This window comes from Centruroides vittatus, unplaced genomic scaffold, assembly GCF_030686945.1.
Source record: "Centruroides vittatus isolate TY-2023 unplaced genomic scaffold, ASM3068694v2 contig_18, whole genome shotgun sequence".
Taxonomy (NCBI): domain Eukaryota; kingdom Metazoa; phylum Arthropoda; class Arachnida; order Scorpiones; family Buthidae; genus Centruroides; species Centruroides vittatus.
In genome coordinates this window covers 2,333,133-2,357,258 of record NW_027121101.1, presented here as the reverse complement: position 1 = coordinate 2,357,258, position 24,126 = coordinate 2,333,133, and the positions used below count along the sequence as shown (strand labels likewise).

At 27.5% G+C, this 24,126-nt stretch overlaps 1 protein-coding gene across 1 annotated transcript in view; it reads right to left on the bottom strand.

The window, feature by feature from the left end:
- Nucleotides 1–993: 993 nt before the first annotated feature.
- The window catches only part of Pez (protein tyrosine phosphatase non-receptor pez), a 32,011-nt gene continuing 8,878 nt past the window's right edge, over nt 994–24,126 (bottom strand). The window contains exons 4-22 of the mRNA XM_067263688.1: nt 23,932–24,029; nt 19,740–19,810; nt 19,506–19,664; nt 18,264–18,352; nt 18,105–18,192; nt 15,841–15,923; nt 15,701–15,751; nt 15,591–15,630; nt 9,141–9,189; nt 8,716–9,070; nt 7,820–8,002; nt 7,538–7,751; nt 4,752–5,462; nt 4,122–4,340; nt 3,921–4,049; nt 3,715–3,789; nt 3,466–3,625; nt 1,274–1,437; nt 994–1,203 (exon numbers count right to left, since the gene is read on the bottom strand). Of these exons, the coding sequence (XP_067119789.1) occupies nt 1,075–1,203; nt 1,274–1,437; nt 3,466–3,625; nt 3,715–3,789; nt 3,921–4,049; nt 4,122–4,340; nt 4,752–5,462; nt 7,538–7,751; nt 7,820–8,002; nt 8,716–9,070; nt 9,141–9,189; nt 15,591–15,630; nt 15,701–15,751; nt 15,841–15,923; nt 18,105–18,192; nt 18,264–18,352; nt 19,506–19,664; nt 19,740–19,810; nt 23,932–24,029 (3,067 nt within the window). The 3' untranslated portion in view covers nt 994–1,074. The remainder of the gene's footprint in view (nt 1,204–1,273; nt 1,438–3,465; nt 3,626–3,714; nt 3,790–3,920; nt 4,050–4,121; nt 4,341–4,751; nt 5,463–7,537; nt 7,752–7,819; nt 8,003–8,715; nt 9,071–9,140; nt 9,190–15,590; nt 15,631–15,700; nt 15,752–15,840; nt 15,924–18,104; nt 18,193–18,263; nt 18,353–19,505; nt 19,665–19,739; nt 19,811–23,931; nt 24,030–24,126) is intronic.

The window sequence follows — 24,126 nt, the reverse complement described above, 5'->3', positions numbered from 1 at the left end:
AATTTAAAGATGTCCTCTTTAATGGCATTATTTATGAGGATGTTCGTAAAAATACATTAAACATTTCAAACTGTTGATTCTTTATGTATCAAATAAATCATACAATAATGCCATCAGCATATAACAGGTCTGATTGACAGGTCAGCTTATCAGTGATACTGAATATGTATAACAATGTGACAATCAACTTGTTAAATAATTTTAAATTAGAATGATACAATCATAACTGCTTAATCTAAAATGAGAGTTTACATGCATATCTGCTCAAAAACTGATCATTTACATATGTATTATTCTTAGAATTAAAAGTTTAAATAAACTTTTGCTAATATTTTATAATTTCTGTACACAATATAGAAAAGTAGGTTTAAATTGTACTGATGAAAGATCGTGTACAGTTCTTAATTTATAACTTAAAAGACAATCATTTGATTTAATTTTCTTGCTTCTGCTAATAAGAGAAATAAATTCTCAATCCAATTCATGTAAATAGAGATTGCAAACTGCATTCAATGACATTGTTCAGATATAAAAATATATAAAGCCAAGTTGGGTATAAATTCATTGGTATGTTACTTTTTATAATGAAACTTTTTGGCACAGGTGTACATTTATTCACAAATTTTCTTTGTTGTTCAGAAATATCAAATTTTTTGTCATCAGCTCTGTGTACATTATAAAACTTTCTGCTCTAAATGAAAATTCATATACCTAATTTTCTTTAACCCAAAACATAAATAACGTATATTCTTTTTATAAAAATTTATCTAAAATTCTAAATTAAATTGCCAAAATTGTCCATTGGTTAAAAAATTGAACTCAAATAACACATTTGTTTTATATAAAACATATTGGTAGCTCATAGCTAAAGATCTAGTTTACATACTAGAGTTAAATTAAACATTAGTATTATTTGTAAGTTAATTTATAAATGATTCAAATGTAATTGGCAATGCTAATAAAAATACTTTCAAAACAGTCGTAAAAAATGAAGCTCCACACATTTATATAAATTTTTGTCGCAAGTAAAACTGATGAAAGGTTCAGATATTTGAATTAAACATAGACATTTCTCTAAATGAGCCGAGCATTTTTCAGATACTGTATGAGAACAGTATACACAAATTTGTATTGAGCGATTGTCTGAACAGTCAACATTCGTTGTAATCTTAACTCCGTTAAAACTTTGGGCATGTCAATTACCTGTATAAAACAGTTAAATTTTATAATATTTTAAAAAATATTTTCAAAATAATAATATAAATCTGCAAACCTCATTGTGATCCAAAGCAAAAAGCATGATGTCACACAAAATAACAACTCCGGTTCTTCCAACACCAGCACTACAATGAACTACAATAGGAGAATTAGTTCTTCTGCCTGGAGTTTGACTTTTATTTGCCATTCTCCTTACTGCATTAATTTCTTCCATAAAACCTGAAAACAATATAATTCTGTTACAAAAATGAATTCCAGTATTGATTGGTTTATTTATCAAGATAGAAACCTTGACAGTGACTACTTGTTTAAGAAAAACCTTAAATTTAATAAAATATGGTTAGCATTCTAAATAATAATAATAATATTTTTTAATTTTCAAATTAAAATGATTCATAGTCAATAATAGACTAAAAATGATATTTATACAAATACATTTATCTTCATAATCCAGTCAGGGATTAGAATCAATTAGAGCTAGATTAATTTGCCTTTAAATACAGAGATATAATATTGTAGAAAAGACAATTCATGTGGAGCAATGGTACTGTACATCATGGATGAATACAGGCACCAAATGCCATCCTGCAACTGCCACTCCAGCTTTGGCTATTTATCTTGTCCCAATGCTCAATGGGTAACAAATCTGGAGACTAAGTAAGCTAAGAAAGGGTGGCAATGTGACAGACATTCCTGGGAAATTCTGTGTGCAAATAAGCATCATTATTCTGGAAAAAGCAACAGATTAAGTTGTTTCTATCCACTTTAGCAGACATTTCTGTCTGACAGCTCTCTTTTTCTCTGAATGACTTAGTGATAAAAATGTTATCCTGCTGCTCTGAGTCTGAATTGAAAATGGTGAAATTTTCATTGGTAGTTTGACTTAAGTACTTTGGTGAAATCTGTCACCACTCAGCTGCTCCCACTGTAGGGATGGAGAAAGTGCAGAGGTGCTGGTGCCCATAGGGCAAATCTGACAAGTATAAACTTGACATCTTACATATAGTCAATGTTGATCTCACAATAAATCATGAGATTGTGAAATCCTCATAAAAGCAGCCAAATTTGAAATCCTGTCTCTTTCCAAACAAAGAAAATAAATGCTTGAAAATAGTTCATCCCCATGGAACATAAGAATTTTATTTATTGATACTTTTGGAAGGGATTTCTCTCCCTAATTTTCTTGTTTAAATTAATTGGGTCTAAAAGAACAACATTGCATAAATTGGTGATGAGGAAAGTGATTGTAATTTATGAAGCAAACAGGTGGAGTTAAGTAATGTACTTCAATTTGGACAAGAGAAAAAGAAAATTGCTTCCTTTATTCTATGTTCTGAAGTTAAAAGTATAATTTAGCAAGTATAAGAATTGAATCTGTATTCTGATATTTTTTGTAAGGATGACAAATACTGGAAATGATTATTATACTCAATTTTCATTCCCACCCAACAATGGAAATTATTCTACAAGCAGAAATATAAAGGAAATTAAGTGAGTAATATAATCTTCAGGGAAAGACGAACACATTTGCCTGGTAAGCTCCAGTACTAACTAATAAATTTAATGATTAATGGAAATGTAAATTATTTTTATAAACTATATCCATTTTCTGTAGTTAGGTGCAAGTCATACAAGTGTAATGTGAAAATAATTGACTGCAAAGGAGTCTTGTTAAACATGGACAAACAACAAGCAGTGGTCTTTAAATAATTTTCAAGTCAAATAGCTCCAATAATCAAAGTTAAAGAGCACCATGTAATTACTCTAATTCCATTGTTTACACAATGCTGAATCCAGAAAATGTTCAAGGTAATATGAATTTAATTTTTTGAAAGGATTGAGGAGTATAAGTGATAATTTTCAAAGGTCACTTAAAACAGTTTTCAGGATAAAGGAAAAGAAAGACTCCATGCATACTTCTTACATATTAATTTAATTATTTACATATCTTTGGTATTTTTGAAACAAAATGAGTGCAAGGTTCTTGACTCAATCTGTATATGTACTCTGTACACACATACAGTATGCCTAATATTTTCGCTATTATTTATATAACATCCTTTTGTAAATAAATTCAAAAAAACTGTTGTATACACTACTTTAATAACACAATATCTAAGGTTAATATTTTATAAATCACATTACCATACTATACTGGCTATGGTACTATTTAGAAAAATTGATTTTTAAGATCTCCAGTTACGTACTAAGATATGAAATATTTTAATGTAATTTTAACATATTTACCAAGAAAACCTTGCAAATTTTGAGGACAACTGTGATCGGGCCAATCCGTATATTGTATATGCCAAACTGAACGTTGGCTATGAGATATCATATGATTTACAGTAAGAGAACTAGTTACAAATGTAGGAGAAGATATACTTGAATTCCTGAGAATCTGAAACTATAAATAATTTTATGTAAACAGAACAATAAGACATAGTTAATTGACTAATAAAACTTATTTAAATTACTATTTAATATTAAACTTACCTCTCCAATCTGTAATTTATTATTGGAATCATCATCTTGAGGCCAATATGGAAAGCATTTTTCTCTGCCTTGCTCCTTCAAATAATTTAAAACATAATTTTTATTAGTATTATAAATTATTGAAATAAAAATGATGATAAAGTTAAACATGATCAACTGATTAGTTGAGAATAAATCAAAATTAAATATTTAAATTTATACTATACCCATATTTCTGTGAGCATAACTATAATATTAACGTCATGTTCCCAAATCATTTGCCAAAAACTATGAACAGTTGTGGATAATGGACCTTGAGCTGCAATATAAAATTTCTGTGTTCCAACAACTGTTATCTGTAATATAATTTTGTATTAATTACTAAAATATTTAAAAAAATAAATAATGTGTGTATCTTCCTTGCTTACTGCAATGTGAGATGCATTTATGTATCCCGTACGATTTTCTTTATTTGGTGTAATACGCACACGATTGTCTTCGTATGGTAAAACATCTTTAAACCTATTTCTGCCGAGATTCTCTGGAAGAAGGGCTGTGCTGAAATCATCTACAGGTTTCTTCTTTATGATTTGTTCAAACTCTAAGAAAACTTGTCCCTCTGCCAATCTGTTTTCAAGTTGCTGTACCTAAATAGTTAAAAAAAAATTAATTGTAGTGTTTGTTTTATTAAGATTTATAATTTTACACTTGTAAATCAATAACTTACATTTAAATGTATGAACAGATATGCCAATAAATATTTATTTTATTTAAAATTTAGGATTTTCTTCTTCTTATAATTGATTAGAAAGTTATAAATAATTTTCTGTTTTGTACTACTGTATATATCTTTTTTGACAAATTTTTGTGATAATTTTCTATCTAGAAATAACTCAAATCTTATCAAATTTATATTTTTATTATAAATTTGATAAGCAATTTAAGATTTTCTTATTCTAAATTTACAAAATATATTATTATATAATTCAATAATTTTCTAAACGTATTTCACAACTAACTATTTAAATGCCATATTTCAAGATTTCAGATCATCTTACCCTTGCATCTCTTGGCTTTTTGTTTTCTTCTTCCTGAGTTAAAATTATATCGGGGTGAGATAATGCAAGACCATTCATTGCAGCTACTAGCATTGGACCCATGGCATGACTACATTCTTCTTGTGATGTATCTGGTATACTTTCTGATTCTTGTATAGTAGTAATTTTTGGATGACTATAATTTTTCCACTGTGTGTGATGAATTATGTTAGCTTCTTGTCCTTTTATTTCTGGACATTGATATAAATTAGGTGTAAATGTATGTTTTTGATGATCAGAATCAGTCAGCACAGGTGGAACATTCCATAGAGAATTATTTGGCTGTTCGATATGTTCGTGGGCTACACTAGATTCATTTATATCATTTGTTTGATTAGAATGTTGCATCATCAGGTTTTGATTAACATAATTATACAATATATCTGTATTTAATATAGTTGTGGAATTGGATGCTTCAATATTCTCTCTTACTTGCAAGTTGTTTCCAGCAAGATAATATGTTGGTGAAATTAAATTTGACTGATCATTCGGTTGAGTTTTTGAAGTAATTTCACTATAAGTAAAACTCTGACAGTTTCTAGTAGGTACAGAAGAAGAATTTTGAGGATAAATAGTTGGTTCGGAACCCATTCGATTTTGTTGATCCGGTAATTGAGAATTAGATGCAGAATCTAACTTATGACTTAAAACTAAGTTTTGATTGATTCCTCCCTATTAAAATAAATGAATATTTTCTGAAATACTTTTATTACATTTTAAACAGAAGCAAAAGTTCTCCTGTTCTCAAGTGACTTAAAACTACGAGCTATAAATACATACAGTAGAAACTCAATTATCTGAAATGGTTTTCAAAAAGAAAAAATACTAGAACAAGTAGCATTGTACTGTACTTACCAAGAGAATATATACCTACAGAGACTGAACTCTTCATGTAACACCACAAAACTAGGCAATAGATATGTAACATTAAATTTTGAGTAAATTAATTTACTTTCAAACACAGTAATTACTGTTCATAAAACTTTAAATACACAGTGCTTAATGCATCCAAAATACAAAGTGAAACATATTTCTGGATTATCCAAAAGACTTGGCCCCATCAAGTTCAGATAATCAAATTTCCACTGTAATTATTCTAAATTGTTATCACAAAATACTTTAATGCATTTAAAATCATTTATCAAATTTTTGTAGACTCCTTAACATCAATCAGTAAACCAATCTGTAAGAGTATTTCACTCTGCTATATTTACAACATAAATTTTGTATTACAAATAATTATTACAGTATTATAACTCCAGCATTTTATAAAATTCAATATTTTGTAATCATTTAACTATAGTAAGTATGGTCACAGTTTATTGTGCATCGTTTAATACTTTATTAAAGGCTTGATCGTTGAAAATTAAAAAATAAAAGTTATATTTAATTTTTACACACACAGGCCTATTCAGTCAACTTTAACTTCATATTAGATAAAGAATTGATATTAATTCATCTCTATCAAATAAACTTTTGTTTAATACAAATTTTCTGTAAACAAATTAAATACTTTAAATAATGAACTTACTCCAAAAGATATGTTAATCATATAGATTCTGCAAAGTATTTACTTTTAAACTATTTTACTTTTTAACTTATATAACAATATTATTAAAGGATTTTGAATAAATGTTACGGACCAAACTAGTTTGTCCTAGGCTCAACTGATTTAGAATTATTATTCAAGTATATTAATAGTTAAAATAAAATTAAAAGGCAATCAATTAGATGAACAATATTCATTCAAACATAGTCTACTTAGTTATAAAAAACGAGGTTAATGTTACCCTAGGTATTGAAGGTGGCGGCTCGTCTCCGATTCCAGCAATCAGAAGACAGGGAACAGTGGGGACGCACGTTTTAATCTAACCTAACCTATTCTAATAAATTACCATAATTATTAGAATAGGTTAGGTTAGATTAGAACGTGCGTCCCCACTGTTCCCTGTCTTCTGATTGCTGGAATCGGAGACGAGCCGCCACCTTCAATACCTAGAGTACATTAACCAAAAACAGTATTGATTAGAAGTGACACAACACTTGTACAAAACTATAAAATAAAAATAAGCTAATCAGTACTTATCAGTTTGTATTTTTTTTTATTAAGCCATGCACTTTTAAAGGTAATTAACTTTTGAAAATATTTTCAAAAATTCAAACGAAATAATAAAAATAACTTTTAGAGTCAAACTAAAATTAAAAATGAACTTATTTGTGCTTCTTAGCATAACATATAAAATATTTTATCTTTTATTTATTTTTACAGGGTGTACTGTGGTGGCATTTCGAATTACACAAAATCATTTGTTTTTACACTGGCACTTATTTATAGTACATAAACCAGTTTGGCCGGTAACATATACATTTTTCACATAATTAATCGTTATTAAATCAAAACTTTAAATTACTCCATATTCATCAATTGTTATATGAAGCATAAAGTATCTAAATTAAAAAAGATTATTAGATTCTTATTAGCTGTTTATTACATGTATAACAACTTTTCAACTTTCTTTAAGCATCAATGCTTGATAAAAATTACAAATTACATACAAAATAGAGTTATAAATTTATTACATATTTATATGGGTATTAAATACTCAATAAGTTTTAAATAGTTATTATAACTGCATTTAATATAAGTAAACTAGTTAAAATAATAATAATAAAATTCATAAAAATGTTGAATAAACTTTCAATAACAACATTATAATTAAAACATTGCACCACTTTAAAGTTGTTACCTGAACATTTCTTGTTAAATCTGGAGTACTTGAACTAGACCTTTGACCATAAGGATACGGTGGAGGTGGTTTATATTGATAATAAATATGCATATTCGAAGCTGCATGATTATTAGGATTATCTGATGCCAATCCCTTGGATGCAAGTTCTGGTGTACTGTAAGTATGTGTAGGGGACAAAAGAAGAGCATGAAGTGCAGCGTGATCATAATGACTAAAAAGCAAGAAATAATTATTCATTTAAAATTGTTAGGTTTAATTTATATAAAATAATATTCTTACTTTGTTGTTACAGAACTATCGGCAATATTTCCATCTTGAGAATATTGTTCTATTTGCATTGTTTCTACGTAATTTTTGTAATAGGAAATATAAGGATGGGAAGAATCATTTTCTCCAAAGGCAGGTGAATTAACATGCATTGCATTGTAAACAGTAGATGTTGAAATATCACCAAGATTTGAACTGTTAATTGCAATGTACAAAAATAAGTATTCTATTTATCTTTAATGCATTTTTTAAATTTATTAATCAAAAGCAACATCACAAGATACTATTTTCTTGTAAATAATAAATTTGATTTTATATATTTAGGGATATATATATTTATATATATAATAGGGAAGTATATATTTAAGATAGTTTTCTATTATTAAATTTTATAAATTCAAAGTTTTAATTACATTTACTTTTTCAAATTCATAAATTAAATTAACAGTAAATATATTTGAAAAATAAGGACTATTTTTGAATAAAAGGAACATTCCATATAAACAAACTATTAAAATTAAGCAGAATGTGTAAATTAGAAAAAGTAATTATTATACTAAATTTGTAATGTAAGAACAGATACATTTATCTATTCTTATATTACAATGGTAGGCATAGAGTTTAACTTATTTACAAATTTAGTTGACAAATAGTAAGGGTATGAAAAACAGCTTTAAACAAAGTTCTTAATACAAAAATATATCAATAAAAGCAAGTAATCTATACAGCAATTACTACAATAAAAAGTTTGTCGTTAACTTATTTCAAATGATTTGTATTACAACTAATTTTTAAAAGAAAAAGATATTAGATAAGAAGCATTTAATAAATCATTCTCATATATAAGTAGAAAGTAACCTTATTCTGTACTTAATTTATAACTATTTAAAATACAATATTTTTTTTACCTATTTACTCCATATTTTTGTCTTATAGCAGTTTCATAATCAGGTGCCTGACGATATGAAGGAAGCAAAATTTGCTTTGCTTCTAAATCATTAACTCCCTGATGATTATATGAGGATACAGTAGTAGTTTCATTTAGCTGCGTCAATGAACCTAAACTACTCTGAGATAAAACATTTGGTCCTGTATTGCTCCCAGAGGAGAGAGATTGGAGAGAATCAACAGGCATGGAGGATATTTGAACAGACGATCGATTCTCTAATTTATCGTCATCTGGCACAGTCTTGTATTGTTCTTCGCACGATAAAGGTACTCGTTCACTATATCTTCCTTCTGTGTGATAGACACCTAATTCATCTATTAGGGATAAGAAATAATTAAGTACAAAATTTTATATATGTATATATATGTATTCAGAAATAACTACCTAATGATTCTTGACTTGCTTGTAAGTCACCAGAAGACTTTGCTTTTTCCTAATTAGAAAAACAAGTGTCATAACTTGGGTATTGGCACTATTTAAATTTAATTCTTCAAAACTAATGCATTATATAAATAGTTAAAAGTTAACAGAACTTCCAATTAAGTAAATTATCTGCTTTTTGTGCTACTGATTGGATAACAAAGGGCAATAAGTTATAGTTCAAAGATTAAGAACAAATATTATTGGCTATTATAGATCAAAGTTAAATTCATGACAACTATCCAAATAATAGATATATCTATTTATTCAGTACTACATGTTTTATAGTATATTAACATTCAATTTAAAAACATCAATTATAATTCCAATACTTTTGAAGTCATTAAATTCTTTTTGTTTAAAATATATTTCATTATAATTAGCAAATTTATTGGGTTTCAAACAAAAAATATATGTTTTCTACCTTATTAGTGAATAAAATTTGTTACCTAACATGAAGTTAAAGCACAGACACAATTGGTCTTTAAGGTCCTTAAAAGGTCTTAAAGCACACTTTATGGCCAATAAATGCTCTCATTTTTTGTATAAATTATGTTAAAACCTTTTCTAAATAGTTTCATAAAATACTGAAAAAATTAAATTAAACATATTTCATGCAATATTTTAAATGTTAAATAAAAAGAATTTAACAACTTCAAAAATAATAAAATTAAAATAACTGATAAGTTAAGACTGACTATTGTGTATTATGAGCACTAAAACTAACGCATTATAAAATTTTGTAATTCCAAACACTTCTTCAAACTAGTCATACTTAAATGCTAATGACACAATATAATAATTATTAAATGTAATACTAAAATAGACAATTATATATATTTAAGTAAATTATTGTTAAACTTGTGAATTAAACTAAACTATTCTTATGTAAAGTATATTTATTTTTATTTAACAATAAAAATAACTCAATATGAAGATTGCAATACTCCCCAGTAGTATTTTTTAATTCCTTTGAACATAGTTAAATGCAAAGTTGACAGCATACTTCCATGAATCTTTGTTGACAAAATAGCATAATAAATAAATTAATATAGTAAACATTGGCTTGAAGTGAAATATACTGTTTAACCAAAAGATAATACTGTATCAATACACTTAATTTGCAAAGTAACTGCTTACAATATGATAACAATATTTTCAATATTTGTTCGTGAATGGCTTAGGAAACCATATTCCACTATCACTATTATTTTTTGTTAAGGTCATTTGTTTAAAATCAATTCAAAATACAAGAGTCCCATTATAAGGTGGGGACTAGTGGGGATACAGTGTGAGTAAAAGTCACTTGACAGTGACCAAGTATTAAGTAAGGATGAAAGACTATTAGAGATATGTACTGTATATAAATACAATTAACTGCTGAGAGTAATCACTCTAAACATTTGTAACTATGTAAAATGTAACTGTATACCAGATTTTTGCATTAATAAGTACATCTAATTGTCAAGTGATTTTTGCTTAACCTTATTTTAATAATGAATCAATTCATTCATTATTAGAATAACTGTCATGAATTTAACTTTGATCTATTTTCTTCTTATAAATTTTTTCCTCAAATATTAAAAATGTATATTTTATAATCTATGCAGAAATTAGTGTCAATATCTCATATTAAATTACTGAACTAATTTTTTATATCTACAGATAATAAACAAGATAGTTTTAAAATCAAGCAATTAAATCAAATATTTTTCACTTGTTTATACTTGTAATTAACTTAAAATAACATCTCTGCTTTGTGTAACTAGGTATCTTTTGATCTCAGGTAAATCTTGGTCATTGTGTAAGTAAAAGTAAATAGAAATTATCTCCTCCTCAATCAATTGCATTACATGAAAATTTTCATGACGACAGTATTCATAAACAGTTTACTTAAATATTTTTAAATTAATTTTTACATAGTGTCTACTGGCTATTTTTATGCTAGCTAGTTGAATTTTCTTTGTTGTGCAGTGTCTATTCTAACATTTCAGATTAAAAAAATAGAAAAAGAATGTTCTGTTGGATGTTTAAATAACCGGAAACCTGTTTCGGGGAGATTTGAACTTTTTCAAGAACCCAAAAGTTTGGAAAGATAGATGTAGAAAGAAAAGATGCTCTACATTTCAAACTTATGTTTCCCAGGTTAATAAATGTTATAATAAGAATGTTATTATTTTGTATGATGAACACACAATTTGTTTACTGGTGAGCAGACACACAAAGGAGTGCTTAGCTATAGGCTCAAATTTGGCTTGTTTTGTCTGATGACCTGTTTCATATTGTATGGTGTTCAGTAAACTCATTTTTAGAACTTAACCTACTCATCATTATTGATACTAAGAGTATTAAAAAGAATAATTAGTCATTATGAAGAATGGCTTTGCATCTGATTATCAGATACTTGGAAATAAAAAATTGGACTTGTGTATGCTATGCAAAAAATTTTGAAATAAAATTATTGTAAAATGTTTAATAATTCAAACTGGCTAAAACAATAAATTAACAACCATTTTAAGCTAAAATCCTTTATTACCATACACTAAAGTGACAAATATGGTGGCACAGTCTTGAATGTAATATTCTGTATATTTAGGGGATCAGTAGTCAATTATCTTGATGTAAAAAGTAGACAATAAGATTATTCCTATACAAGTTTAAATTATAAACATAGACAATTTTTTCATTTATATTTTTAATTTCAAATATTTTTGTAAATGTTTTATATACATTATTTAATTCTGTTTTTGTTTTATTTTAATCTGTTTAACTATTACTCACTCACTATTTGTTATAATAAATCAGAATGTGAACAAAAGTCCAAAGTAGAAGTAAACATCTCATTTACTTGTACTTTGGACATTACCTGTATTAAACACACAAAAAGTTCTAATAAACTTCATTAATAATATAACAATGTATATAACTGTTTCAAAAAAAGAAGTATTAATATTTTGCAGAAACTTTCAGGAAAATTTATAAATTTAAATAAAGCTAACAATTCTGTCCAGAACTAGATATGTTCAGTCATAATATATAGAAATTTGAGCCTTTCATTCAGCACAGAATTACAATTTATGTACGACTTTTAAAATTATTTCTATTTGGATCAATGATGGATACTCAAGATGTCTTATATTTGATTTAATGACAAATGTCTTTACTCCTTATTAATCATCTTAATTTTAGTTGTCAGAAAATAAATTGACATAAGAAAGCATCAATGCATCAAATGCAACACATGCTGACATATTCTACATTCAAATTTCATGGAAGCAACATTCAGAATTGTTCAAACTTAAGATGAAGCAGCCTGAATGCTTTCACTAAGCATGTTGTGAAGTATTTAGAATAGGTTGCCAACACGAAAAAATGCAAAAAATGGTCCAGAACTTTACTGGAGAATTGGTTAGTCATTAAACTGCATAATATTTTAAGAAAATATGAAAAATGTGGAGATTGGGCAGTGGCTTGAAACTTCCAACACCTAAGATGTTAGCGAGGTTGAGGCTGATGTTTTAAACATGAAAATGTGTATGTTGGACGTTCAGCATTGCTTTCCTGTAAGCCTAGAAGTTTGACAATGGCATTTGGAATGTCGAGCACGATTCCACTGACTTTCCAAACACCATTGTCAAACTTCTAGGCTTACAGGAAAGTGGCACTGAATGTCTGACGTACACATTTTCGCATTTTAAAATTTTGACTTCAACCTTGCTATTGATTGACAAAGTGGAGGACAAAATCAGTAAACTTTTCAAATCAAAACCCAACAATTCACACTCACTGCTTTAGCTGAAAACTAAAGCTGGTCAGAATGATCTTTTTCAAAGATTATTCAAGATGTGTCTTCATGTATTTTTTGTATATAGTTCCAACCTGTCCTTTTATGCCTGACTTTCCAACTTTAATGGCAACTAAAGTCATTCTTATTGACAATGAAACATACATGCCTCAAGACCTAACCAACATACCAGGATGCCATTTCTACCAAGCCTGGGATACAGTTGATATCTTAGAAGACACTTCAAATTCAAGGATAAAGCAAAACTGCCCAACCCATTTCTTTTGGAAATGTTTTGGAACCTTTCATTTCTGAGAGAACTAAAACATTCCTCAACATGCACCATAGCTGTTAGATATCTTTCATTAACAAGCATTATGAACATAAGAAAGTGCTCTTCAACTCACTATGCCACTTTAGTGACCAACTTTCTCAGTCTCTGGCATTAATTTTGTTGAGAGTACTTACAATATATTTAGCATTCCTCAGGCTAAACATGCAGAGAGATTTTGGACAATTTGTAAGCAGAAGTATTCCTTTCAAAATTCCTAATCAAAATCTCTGCTGATTCTGTTTCATACATGCTTGAATCCATGAAAAGAGCTAGCAGAAGAATCAGGCAAGGTGCTAATGAAGAGAAGTAGGACTCCATTGGAGAAGATCAGCAAGAAAGGCATGTTTTCTATAATTTATCCATTGGAAATTATAGAACACAGTTATGACAATGCAATGCAAACAACAAATATGTGTTTCATTTCCATTTCATCCATGCACTATAGATTGTTTTATTTCAAATATCAATTTACTTCATGACCACCCTCTTCTATTCAGAGTATGCTAAATATAGTAACTTTAATATTTTAAAATTTTACTTAAAACATACTATAATAGGATTAATCAGCTTATCTCATTTAAGGATTCATTGTTAACTACTGCTAAATTTGAAGATAAACAATTTTAATTCAGATTCATCACAACAATGAGATACAACTTAAATAAGCATAGTAGTCAAACTTTTTTTTAATCCATAAGTTCATTCACACTGCACACTATTTAAGACAAAAATTTCAATCACCAACATATCCTACCATTCTCTACAATAAAAGCAAATAAAAATATTAAATCTTTGTCAAACATTTAATATATGAGCCTAGAACATACAATTCTGTGTTAAAATCTTGAAATAAAGAATTTTCAATTCAAATAAAATAATCTACATATAAACATCCTTACTAACCTGATGCATTGCAACAACACACCAACAATTGTCATTATAGCCCAATGATTTATGGCAACTGTTGGCATTAAAAAAATCTAGCAATAAGTTGCATAACTTTCCTGGCCATTATGAGATTTTTTACTTTTAGTTATTAAGCATAATAAATAAATAAAATTATATGTGGCACCATCTGTTATAAAAGTTTTTATAATTATTATAAAATAGCAAACTCATCTCTACCCTCAAACTAAAATCCTTTATATATTTTTAAAAATTTGAAAACAAGTAAAATCTTTATTAAGTCCGACTCCCACACAAGATATGACACGTGACCATGCCATATCTACCCCCTCGACCTTTTATCATCAAAATTTAATAGCATCAATGCCCCTTATACACAAACTCTCATGCCAAATTTTGTTTCTTAATCTTTACCCCATCCTGAGATATTAAATGAAACGGATGCCAATACACACACCCATGGTATTTTTTTTTGTCCTTCTTTTATACTTTTTTTGGTTTGGGGTGTCTCAGAACATGGAGATTTGCAAAAAAACTCAGGGTCAAATTTGACGTGATTCCCATACTTTCCCTCGTTATGTATATACAGGGTAGGCCAGCGAAAACGAAACGGCAGAGTGTTCGTGTTCGTCCAAGCAAAGCGCTCGGACAGGTCGATTTTACTCTCGAGGGGACATCTTTTGCAATAAAGTTTTTGCGATTCTGAATACAACAGACAACAAAAAATTTTAAAAACTCATTTATTTTGTATTAACTAAACAAGCATTTATTTCGAAAAAAAAAATGTTTGTTTAGTTAATATTCAGAATCGCAAAAACTTTATTGCAAAAGATGTCCCCTCGAGAGTAAAATCGATCTGTCCGAGCGCTTTGCTTGGACTAACACGAACACTCTGCCGTTTCGTTTTCTCTGGCCCACCCTGTATAACAACTAGAAAAGTAAAAGCAACAGAAATTAAATTTTAGATATCATGAATTTTATTTACCAAGAATGCTTTCCTGCTAAATAAAATTATCATCATCCACCCAATTCAACATCATTCTAAAGGCATCTACGAAAGCTAGATTAAGGATAATGACTAAACTTGCATTTTTATTTGCCAAAAACATAGTACATTCAAATTAAAAACAGTAGTATAGTACAAAATAGTATTCTATAATTTAAATTCATTCACTTCAGAAACTGTTTTTAGAATATGGTTTAAATGCTAAATGAGATTGAACTGGGAGATTTATAAAGAAAGATTTTGAAAATCATTAGTTTTGTCTTGTTTTGTTAATTTGCTTACTTCTTAAATTAACTAGTAAAAGTTATTCAAAATTAATACCCATAATTTATTTCTAAAAATTTATCTGTAACAATTATAAAAAGATCATAGAATAAAGCTTACATAATTTAGGTTTTCTAGTACTGAGTTATTTTCAGTATTCCTGTAAAAACACATGTATAAATAAAACTCACTTAGACATCTCAAAAATCAATATTTTGCATTATACTTACTTTATTTTATTTGTACCTTCAACTGGTTCTTCTTCATTAATAGCTTCTGTGCTATTTTAAGTTTTATTCACAAAAGCATTCTTTTAAATCAAAATTTTTATAAAATTTTATACTTATGATTATAAAATCTTTTTATTTACCTTTTCGTGGATTCATGTTGAGTATAAAACCTATGCTGGTTAACACATATTTTCCACACATATGAAGCAAAATGTGAATCCTCCTGAAAATTTTATATATGTGGGATCTCTCATTTACAAATTCCAAAAATATTTATTTTAAATGTAAAATTTAAATTATTAAATTTTATATATGAGATAACAAAACAGGAATATTTTAAATGTGTATTAAAGAAAACAAAATTTCATAAAATGGTATTCTAGGTATCAATAGTTAAATTTTAACTCTTATCATAGAAAGCATTTTAGTTTTGAGATCTCAAATAAGACTTCTGGTAACATACTCTATGCCCTCCTGTAAGAAGTCTTTATACTCAAACATTTCATGTCAGTAAGAGAGTGAGTGAATAAGTCAAGACGGACTGTCTCGATTTATTCACTCACTATATTGGACTAATATACCTTTTTTATATTAGATTTCAATTTTTAATAACTATTTTATTTCCTAGCAATAAAATAACACTATTGTTCAGTCAGCAATGACAGGCAATACTATTGAGTAATTTTTTCAATTTAAGTATATATTTTAATCCTATTGCCAGCAGAACAGAATAAGTCCATTATTTAGCACAATGCTTACTAGAAATCTTTTCCTGTCTTGTAAACTGATCTTGACTTTTATTCCCTCTCGAGAAAAAAAAAAACAGAAAAATATTTTGCAGCCAATTATACATTAAATCAGTAATAAAGGATTGACATAGGGATGGTTGCAAAATGGATAGAAACAATTATTTTAAAGAATGATTTCTTTGATGTACAGATTGAAAATGCTATATAACTTCTTTAATTAGATAATTTATAACAGCAATAAATATAAACAAACATACCACTGAGCCTGTTACCGCTGTGCGTCTTCTAATAAACAGACCGTTACAAATGTTTTTGAACTCTCAGGTTCTTCAGGTAACTAATAACTCCTGAACGAATGCAATTCAAATTAAATTCAATTGGAACACCAGTCAAAACTCTATTGCGTGGATATCGATAACGTCATTCGGGCATGCGCTCCTTTAACCGCTGTAGATTATCGTAAGTTCTTGTCTACGAGCACCTGCCATGCTGTTAAAAGAGTGATTTCATCCTTATGGTTAATGCAATTACCATCTTTGAGTGTAGCCATTCAGACGTAAACAGCCTCTAGCCATCTAAGATGGTGTACGTGTTGCGTAGTGTGGATCACCTTTGCTTGAATTGAACATTGGTTCTAGCGAAGATGATCCACACTACGCAACACGTACACCATCTTAGATGGCTAGAGGCTGTTTACGTCTGAATGGCTACACTCAAAGATGGTAATTGCATTAACCATAAGGATGAAATCACTCTTTTAACAGCATGGCAGGTGCTCGTAGACAAGAACTTACGATAATCTACAGCGGTTAAAGGGGCGCATGCCCGAATGACGTTATCGATATCCACGCAATAGAGTTCTGACTGGTGTTCCAATTGAATTTAATTTGAATTGCATTCGTTCAGGAGTTATTAGCTACCTGAAGAACCTGAGAGTTCAAAAACATTTGTAACAGTCTGTTTATTAAAGACGCACAGCGGTAACAGGCTAAGTGGTATGTTTGTTTACTTTACTCCAGTGTAGTATCACTGTTGTTTAATTATCTAATTCCTTCATTATTCATACATGTTTAATTTTTAAAAATATTTCTATTTAAATTGATTGTAAAGACATCAAATTTGCTTAAGCATATGTTTAAATATACATACTTCATGTTGAAAGAAATAGTCACAAAGAATTTTGAGATTATTTATTTAATTGAACACATCCTAACTTTTAGAATTTCCAATTATTGTCTTGTTGTTATAAATAATTTTGCACTTGTATCCTGAAAATGGGTTCATTAACCAGAGATGTAAAATATTCTAATTGGACATATTTTAATATTTTAAAGAAAATATAAATATTTCAAAATGTTTATTATTATTTTAAGTGAACACAAAGAAGTTTTGTAGATGTACTCAAACATAAAAAATTTCATTTTCTATTAGGAAAAAATATTGTTTAAAAGACATATGTATTGGATCAGACTAGCTATTGTTATTAAGATTTATTTTTTTAAATTTCCAATAGTTGAAATCTATGAATAAATCGATCACAAAATTATGTATTCAAATATCAGGATAAAGATAAAATTTATATATAATTAAAATTTATATTTAAAAAATGTTATATAAAACAAAGAATAAAAGAAAATCTATAATTATCTTTTTACCATTTGAAATTGAATTTGCTTCAATGTTTTGTGACATTCTATACCAAAAATTTTTTTATGATGAATGATATTAATTATTTCTTGCCACCTAATAAAAAATAAGACTTGTTAAGTAAAAAATACACAATATATCAGATTATCGTCATCTACAATACTTACTTAAAATATAACGTAGAATGACTATTTTGGTATTTAACTGTTATGCCAGCAGAAGATATACCAATAATGAGTTCTAATCCAGATGAATCCTACACACAATAAATATTCTATATCTTTAAATTTATATAATCAGATATTATCTTTCTGAAATTCTAATAGATTATCTAAAATTATTATTCTTTAACTAAAAACGTGTACATTCTGTCACATTTTTATATTTAATTTAAGATTTAGAAGCAGAATTGGCTAATGTTAGTTTTCTGTTTTAATGATTTTCAACTTTTTCTCTGAAGTTTCCCATTTAAAAGTGGAAAGTTGAAAATCATCAAAAACAGAAAATTAGAATTAGTCTATTACCTAATCCTACTTTTATTAAAATTGCTGATAAGAATAATTAAGTATTCACAGCTTAACAGAGATATTATAATATGAAACATAAAAGAAAGAAAGTTACTAGATAATAAATTATAAAAATTAAAAATTTTACAATTTATAGCGTTCCTACTCAAATTTTTGTTTTAATTCCAATGACTTTCCCTGACTTACCGACCAACTTCGTACAAATTCCTTGACCCTCACCTCCCTTACAGCACATTGACAAAATAAACAGCATTTGACTTACTATGCACATATGTTTTGATTCGCCAACATTTTAATTAGTTATTTTTCTAATTAACAGTTATATATTTTTTTACAATTGCAGATTATTAAAATAAAATGTGTTATAAATTCACAAGCATAAATCTACATGGCTTTGAAAAAAATCAAAAAAAATCAATTATCTCTTATTATTTCTTAACAAATTTCCTGAACTTTATAAAATATTAATAAACTGGAAAAAAAAATCAGAAATTGTTTTATTATGCAATTAAAATTATTAAAATGATAAATAGTTTAAATGGTATTATTTATCATTTTGTGTACTTTGTAAATTTTTGGAAAAATTGTGTAAGCCTGGGAGATATTTTGGGTCCTGAAAATATTCTGCACTCCTTTTCATAAGTTGTATTGCACCACATTACTTCTTGCTGCCTGCAGATGGCTACACTAGCGAAGCTATCAGCAAAAACTCAACAAGGCAGCCAAGGAAGCAAATTCTCTGACTTTGACAATTTTTAACAAATTTACTTTTTCTGAAACTAATGAAAGTCCCTGACTTTCCAGGTGTGTCAGAACCCTGAATTTATTAACAATAATTTTTTAACCTACATAAGTGATAATAAAATATCAATTTATGCTAACTTTTCCAGGAAATATCTCTTGACCATATCCAGCAATCTGTTGTGCTTCCATTATATAATATACTTCCGCTCTAGCAGGAGATAAATTTTGCAAACTGATATGAGTACTAATGACTTGTTCCATTAATGCTTCCTGATTCTCCTTCCCAGAGATCATATTCTATAAAGAAATAATTTATTGGAAAACAATTTTAAATAATTACATCTCTGAAAATATAGTGAAAATAATACTCACTTTAGGTAAGAGAACAAAATTGCTGAGGTATTCTATGCTATGCCGTTTTGGATCATGATCCCCAAATTCAGCTGGAAAAAATCAAAAAATTATTTGTCTGCTTGTAATCTTTCTGATTACAGAACAGCACATTCTTATTTCATCACATCTTTTGTATTGCAAACAAACAGGAATTTGATCTGTTAAATGATGTTATTTCACTAAAAATAAATAAAAATTGGTAACAGAAAAGTTTTTCAAAATAATTTTAATCATTATTTTAAAAACTATATTCAAAAATATAACCATTTTTAATCATCTCAAAATGTTATTTTTAAGTAAATACAATAATGAGTTTATAACTTTCTATAAATGTTTTATAATTGAGAAAAATAAATAAAATTTAAGAATCATATCATTTTCCATACTTTTAAAATTTCCAAATATTGTTCATTGTGGGGCAGTGTCCAAGCTGAGAAAGTGCCAGAATCAGTTTTGTTTTCTTTACAGAAATGGGTGTGATACCTAAAGTCAGGTGTTTATAAATCAGCTGTCCCTAACAGGAGGAACATTATTCCAATGAACCATAAAGCAAGGCTGCTGGAAGCTTATGCTTCCAGCAGCCTTGTTCTGTGGTTCATTGGAAGTAGCTCTCCATTTCAATAATTCTCAGTAGTCATTGCCTTGTTAATTTGTTTTTTCATAAATAAAACAGAAATGGAACAAAACAGCAAAAATTTTTATCATTGGCTACAATTTTATTTCTACACAATGCAACTTAGATAATTCTTTATCAGATATTTCATTTATTTTTCAGTTATATCCAGGGATCCCAGAAGAGGGCATAAGGAGCAAATTGTCCCCAAGCCCCGAGAAGTAGGGCCTGTATACAATGTTTTTTTTTTGTTTACTTCCTTCAACTTTAATATAATTTAATTTGCTAGGGTCACCAATATGTATTTTGCCTCAGGCTCCTGTTACATTCAAGGAAGCCTTGGTTCCATCTAAAATGAATTGCTGAAGAAAATGAAACAAATGGTCTGAGATGATACTTTCAAAACTGTATGTGAATTAAATGATTTTTCAATGGCAACTTTGGATGTGTTATTTAAGTATAGAGAGGATTTGCAGTTTCAGCTGATTGTTGTACATGTACAGTACATACTTGTAACAATTAGAATTCATTTGAAAGCTTAATTTTTTTATTCGTTTCTTTTTTTAAAACTCCCAAATATTGTTTTTCAAAATGCACACACTATGCATTGAGAGTATGCATTTTGCTTCTCAATAGAAAAGAACATAATTTTTTCTTGATATGTTGAACACCGGTAAGAAAAAAAGAATCTTTCATAGTAACATTTAGCACAAGAAATCATTCTGCAACAATTCAAAATGTCACCATCTATGTCCAAAGTCAACATTCCTCAATAAGATAATAGTGAGAATTCAGAAAAATGGTATTATGAAAGTCTACCACACGGCCAAATGATTAATACTGACTTTTGACAAAAATTGCACAAATTAAAAAGGTAGTACTTTCTGCTAAGTAGTCAAATTCAACAAACCAGAAGAACAATGTTTTATCGGAATAATGTAGTAATTAAAACACAAAATTTACAATTTTGATGTAATATTCACAATATACTCAGAATTAAAAAATGCTAAATCTCTCTTTTCAAATGACTGCAAAAATGTTTCAGTGGGAAATCATTTAGGAGTTCAAAGATGCTCAAATGGAAAGTGTGCAGTTTTTTGATTCAAAGCCAAATTATTGTATTGCAACAGAATCTACAGATTGCTAGTAAAGTGGAGCCAGGTTACATTAAATAACAATATATGTGTAACTAATTGATAAATTAGTTACACATATACTGTTCAAAAAACTTGCTTTTGCACTCATCTCGTAATTTAACAATCTTGTATCATGAAATAAAAGTTTAAAATATTATAAGAATGAAAACTAGGTTTTCTTATGAAAATTTACTGAATTATAATTTTCATAATTAGTTTATAATTTTTAAATTTTAATTAAAATTAGTATTTTTAAAATATTCATTTTAATAATAAAAACAATATATTAGACACTTAGATATAAATATTATGAAATAGTAAAATAAAACATTTCACATTAGATTCTACTTTCATGATGGTTTTCAGAAGTAAATTAGGTCAAGTGAGACATATTTCTCTATAAACTCTGTCATTAAGATAATAAATATAAACTAAATAAATATTTCCATTTTATTTACAAGTTAAGTATTTTCTGATTAAATAAAAACAAAATTTTAATGTTAATCTAACAAATATAACGGAAAATGTTTTACTTTATATTTATGCAGAATAAGATCATTTTACTTATTTCATTGAATTCATTTAATTTATAATGATTTTTAACTTTAATTGCTTTCAAAATTTATAAATAATAATTTCTAAAGTACAAAAACTGTTCACCTAAAATAGCTCTGATTAATACAATTACAAAGTTCATGCTAAAACGATCATGTAAAAAATATTTTTATATACAGACCGATATATTCAACAGTATAACTCAAAAAAATAATTTAAATAAAATAACGTAATAAGACTATAATAAATAAATATATTTCTTGATTATAACACTAAAAATGAATAAAATAATTATTTTGAATGATGTAAAAATGATATCAATCCGAGTATCAAGGATTTAAAAATTCAATAAAGCAACTGGTATTCAATTAAAACTGATAAACAAAAATTAAGTTGTTTTTGGTTGGAAAGAATCTTAGAAATTCAAGCTAACAAAATTCTCTCTGATAAGAACAATGGAATTTCAGATTATAAAAAGTTATCTATATATAATTAAATAATTTCAACATTAAACAAGTAATTTGTGTGTATTTTGTCAATAAAATAATATACTCTAATCAAACTACAATTGTTTTTTATGCCATTAACACATTTTTTCCTACAAAATTCATGTAGGTTATTAATGAAATGGTGAAAACACAGTATTAATAATTCATTTATATAAAATTAATTTTAAATAATTTATAAGTTTCTTTCAGTACACACAATTTTTATTTCCAACATAATATTTAAAAGAATTTTTATTGCCTTGAAATTCCAGTAAAAATAAATTCTAGCTTACAAAACATAATTTAAACTACAGGTATCCCTTATATAACACAGTAATTATATTGCAAAAAAGAGCAGTGTTATATGAAACAAAGGACTAGTGCAAAACATGGGATTAGGTTCCCAAAGTTAACGAAAGTATACTATTCTTTTTGTTACTAAGAGAAATATGTTTATTAATGCCTTCAATAATTTATCCCAGCCAATAATTAAGTATTGATCATAACTATAAGTACTGTATTATGCATTAGTATTAATTTTAGTTAAACCAGGGCATTTTCTTTTTACACAGTATCATTGTCATCTGAGCTTTTTTTATTGATCTTGATCAGAAGTACCAGCAACATTTTCATATTTTTTTATCTTTATCATAAAAATTTATTATGGATGATGAAATAAAAACATGTTCTAGCGAATCACATTTGTTCAATTGAGTATCGAGTGACTTTTTTCCAGAATTTGTGTTTGAATACCAAAAATTGTTTGAGCACTGAGATACTGCTGTATTTCATTTGTCATTTTTAAGAATGAACTAATCATTCGTAGGCAAGTAACAACACTGACCTAAAAATGTTTATAGATTAATCTTTTTAGTAAAGTTTATTTAAAAATAAAACACAGTTACAGTCTTAAGGGCTAAAGTCTGAAAGTAATGACAATAACATCTGATTAATAGAACAAGTAAGAAAAAATTGCTTTAACTTTCCTATCAGTTTTCATTAAAGTAAACCCGATAAAAAGCACAAAATAATTTGAAAATTTCAATATTCAAAATTTCAATATTAAATTCAAGTAAGCACACGTCGTCCAAATTTGCCCATGGATTTTAGAATCCATGGGCAAATTTGGACGACGTGTGCTTACTTGAATTTAAAAAAAATGTATTGAATTACAAACTTTACACTTAAAAATTGTGAAATTTTGTACAAAGGATTTCCAAAACTGTTAGAGCAAAACTGGAAGTCGTGTTGTATAGGGGATATCCCCAATTTTCAAATTGTGCTGTAGAAGTACCATGCTGTATGAGGGATACATGTATTAGAATTATTTTATATGTGGTATTGTCTTTACAATATCGTATATAAATTCTTGTATTTACCTTGCAAACTATAACTTGCTAGCAAAATGGCTTGTTCTTTATTACACTGAAGTTTTCCATCAATAATATCTTTCTTTAATTGAAGAAAATAATGATATCTAATTAAAAACAAATAATACAAACTGATTAGACATTGATATTTCTATTTAAATAAAACTGTATTCATATAAAATTTTATAGAAGTCAACATAATTA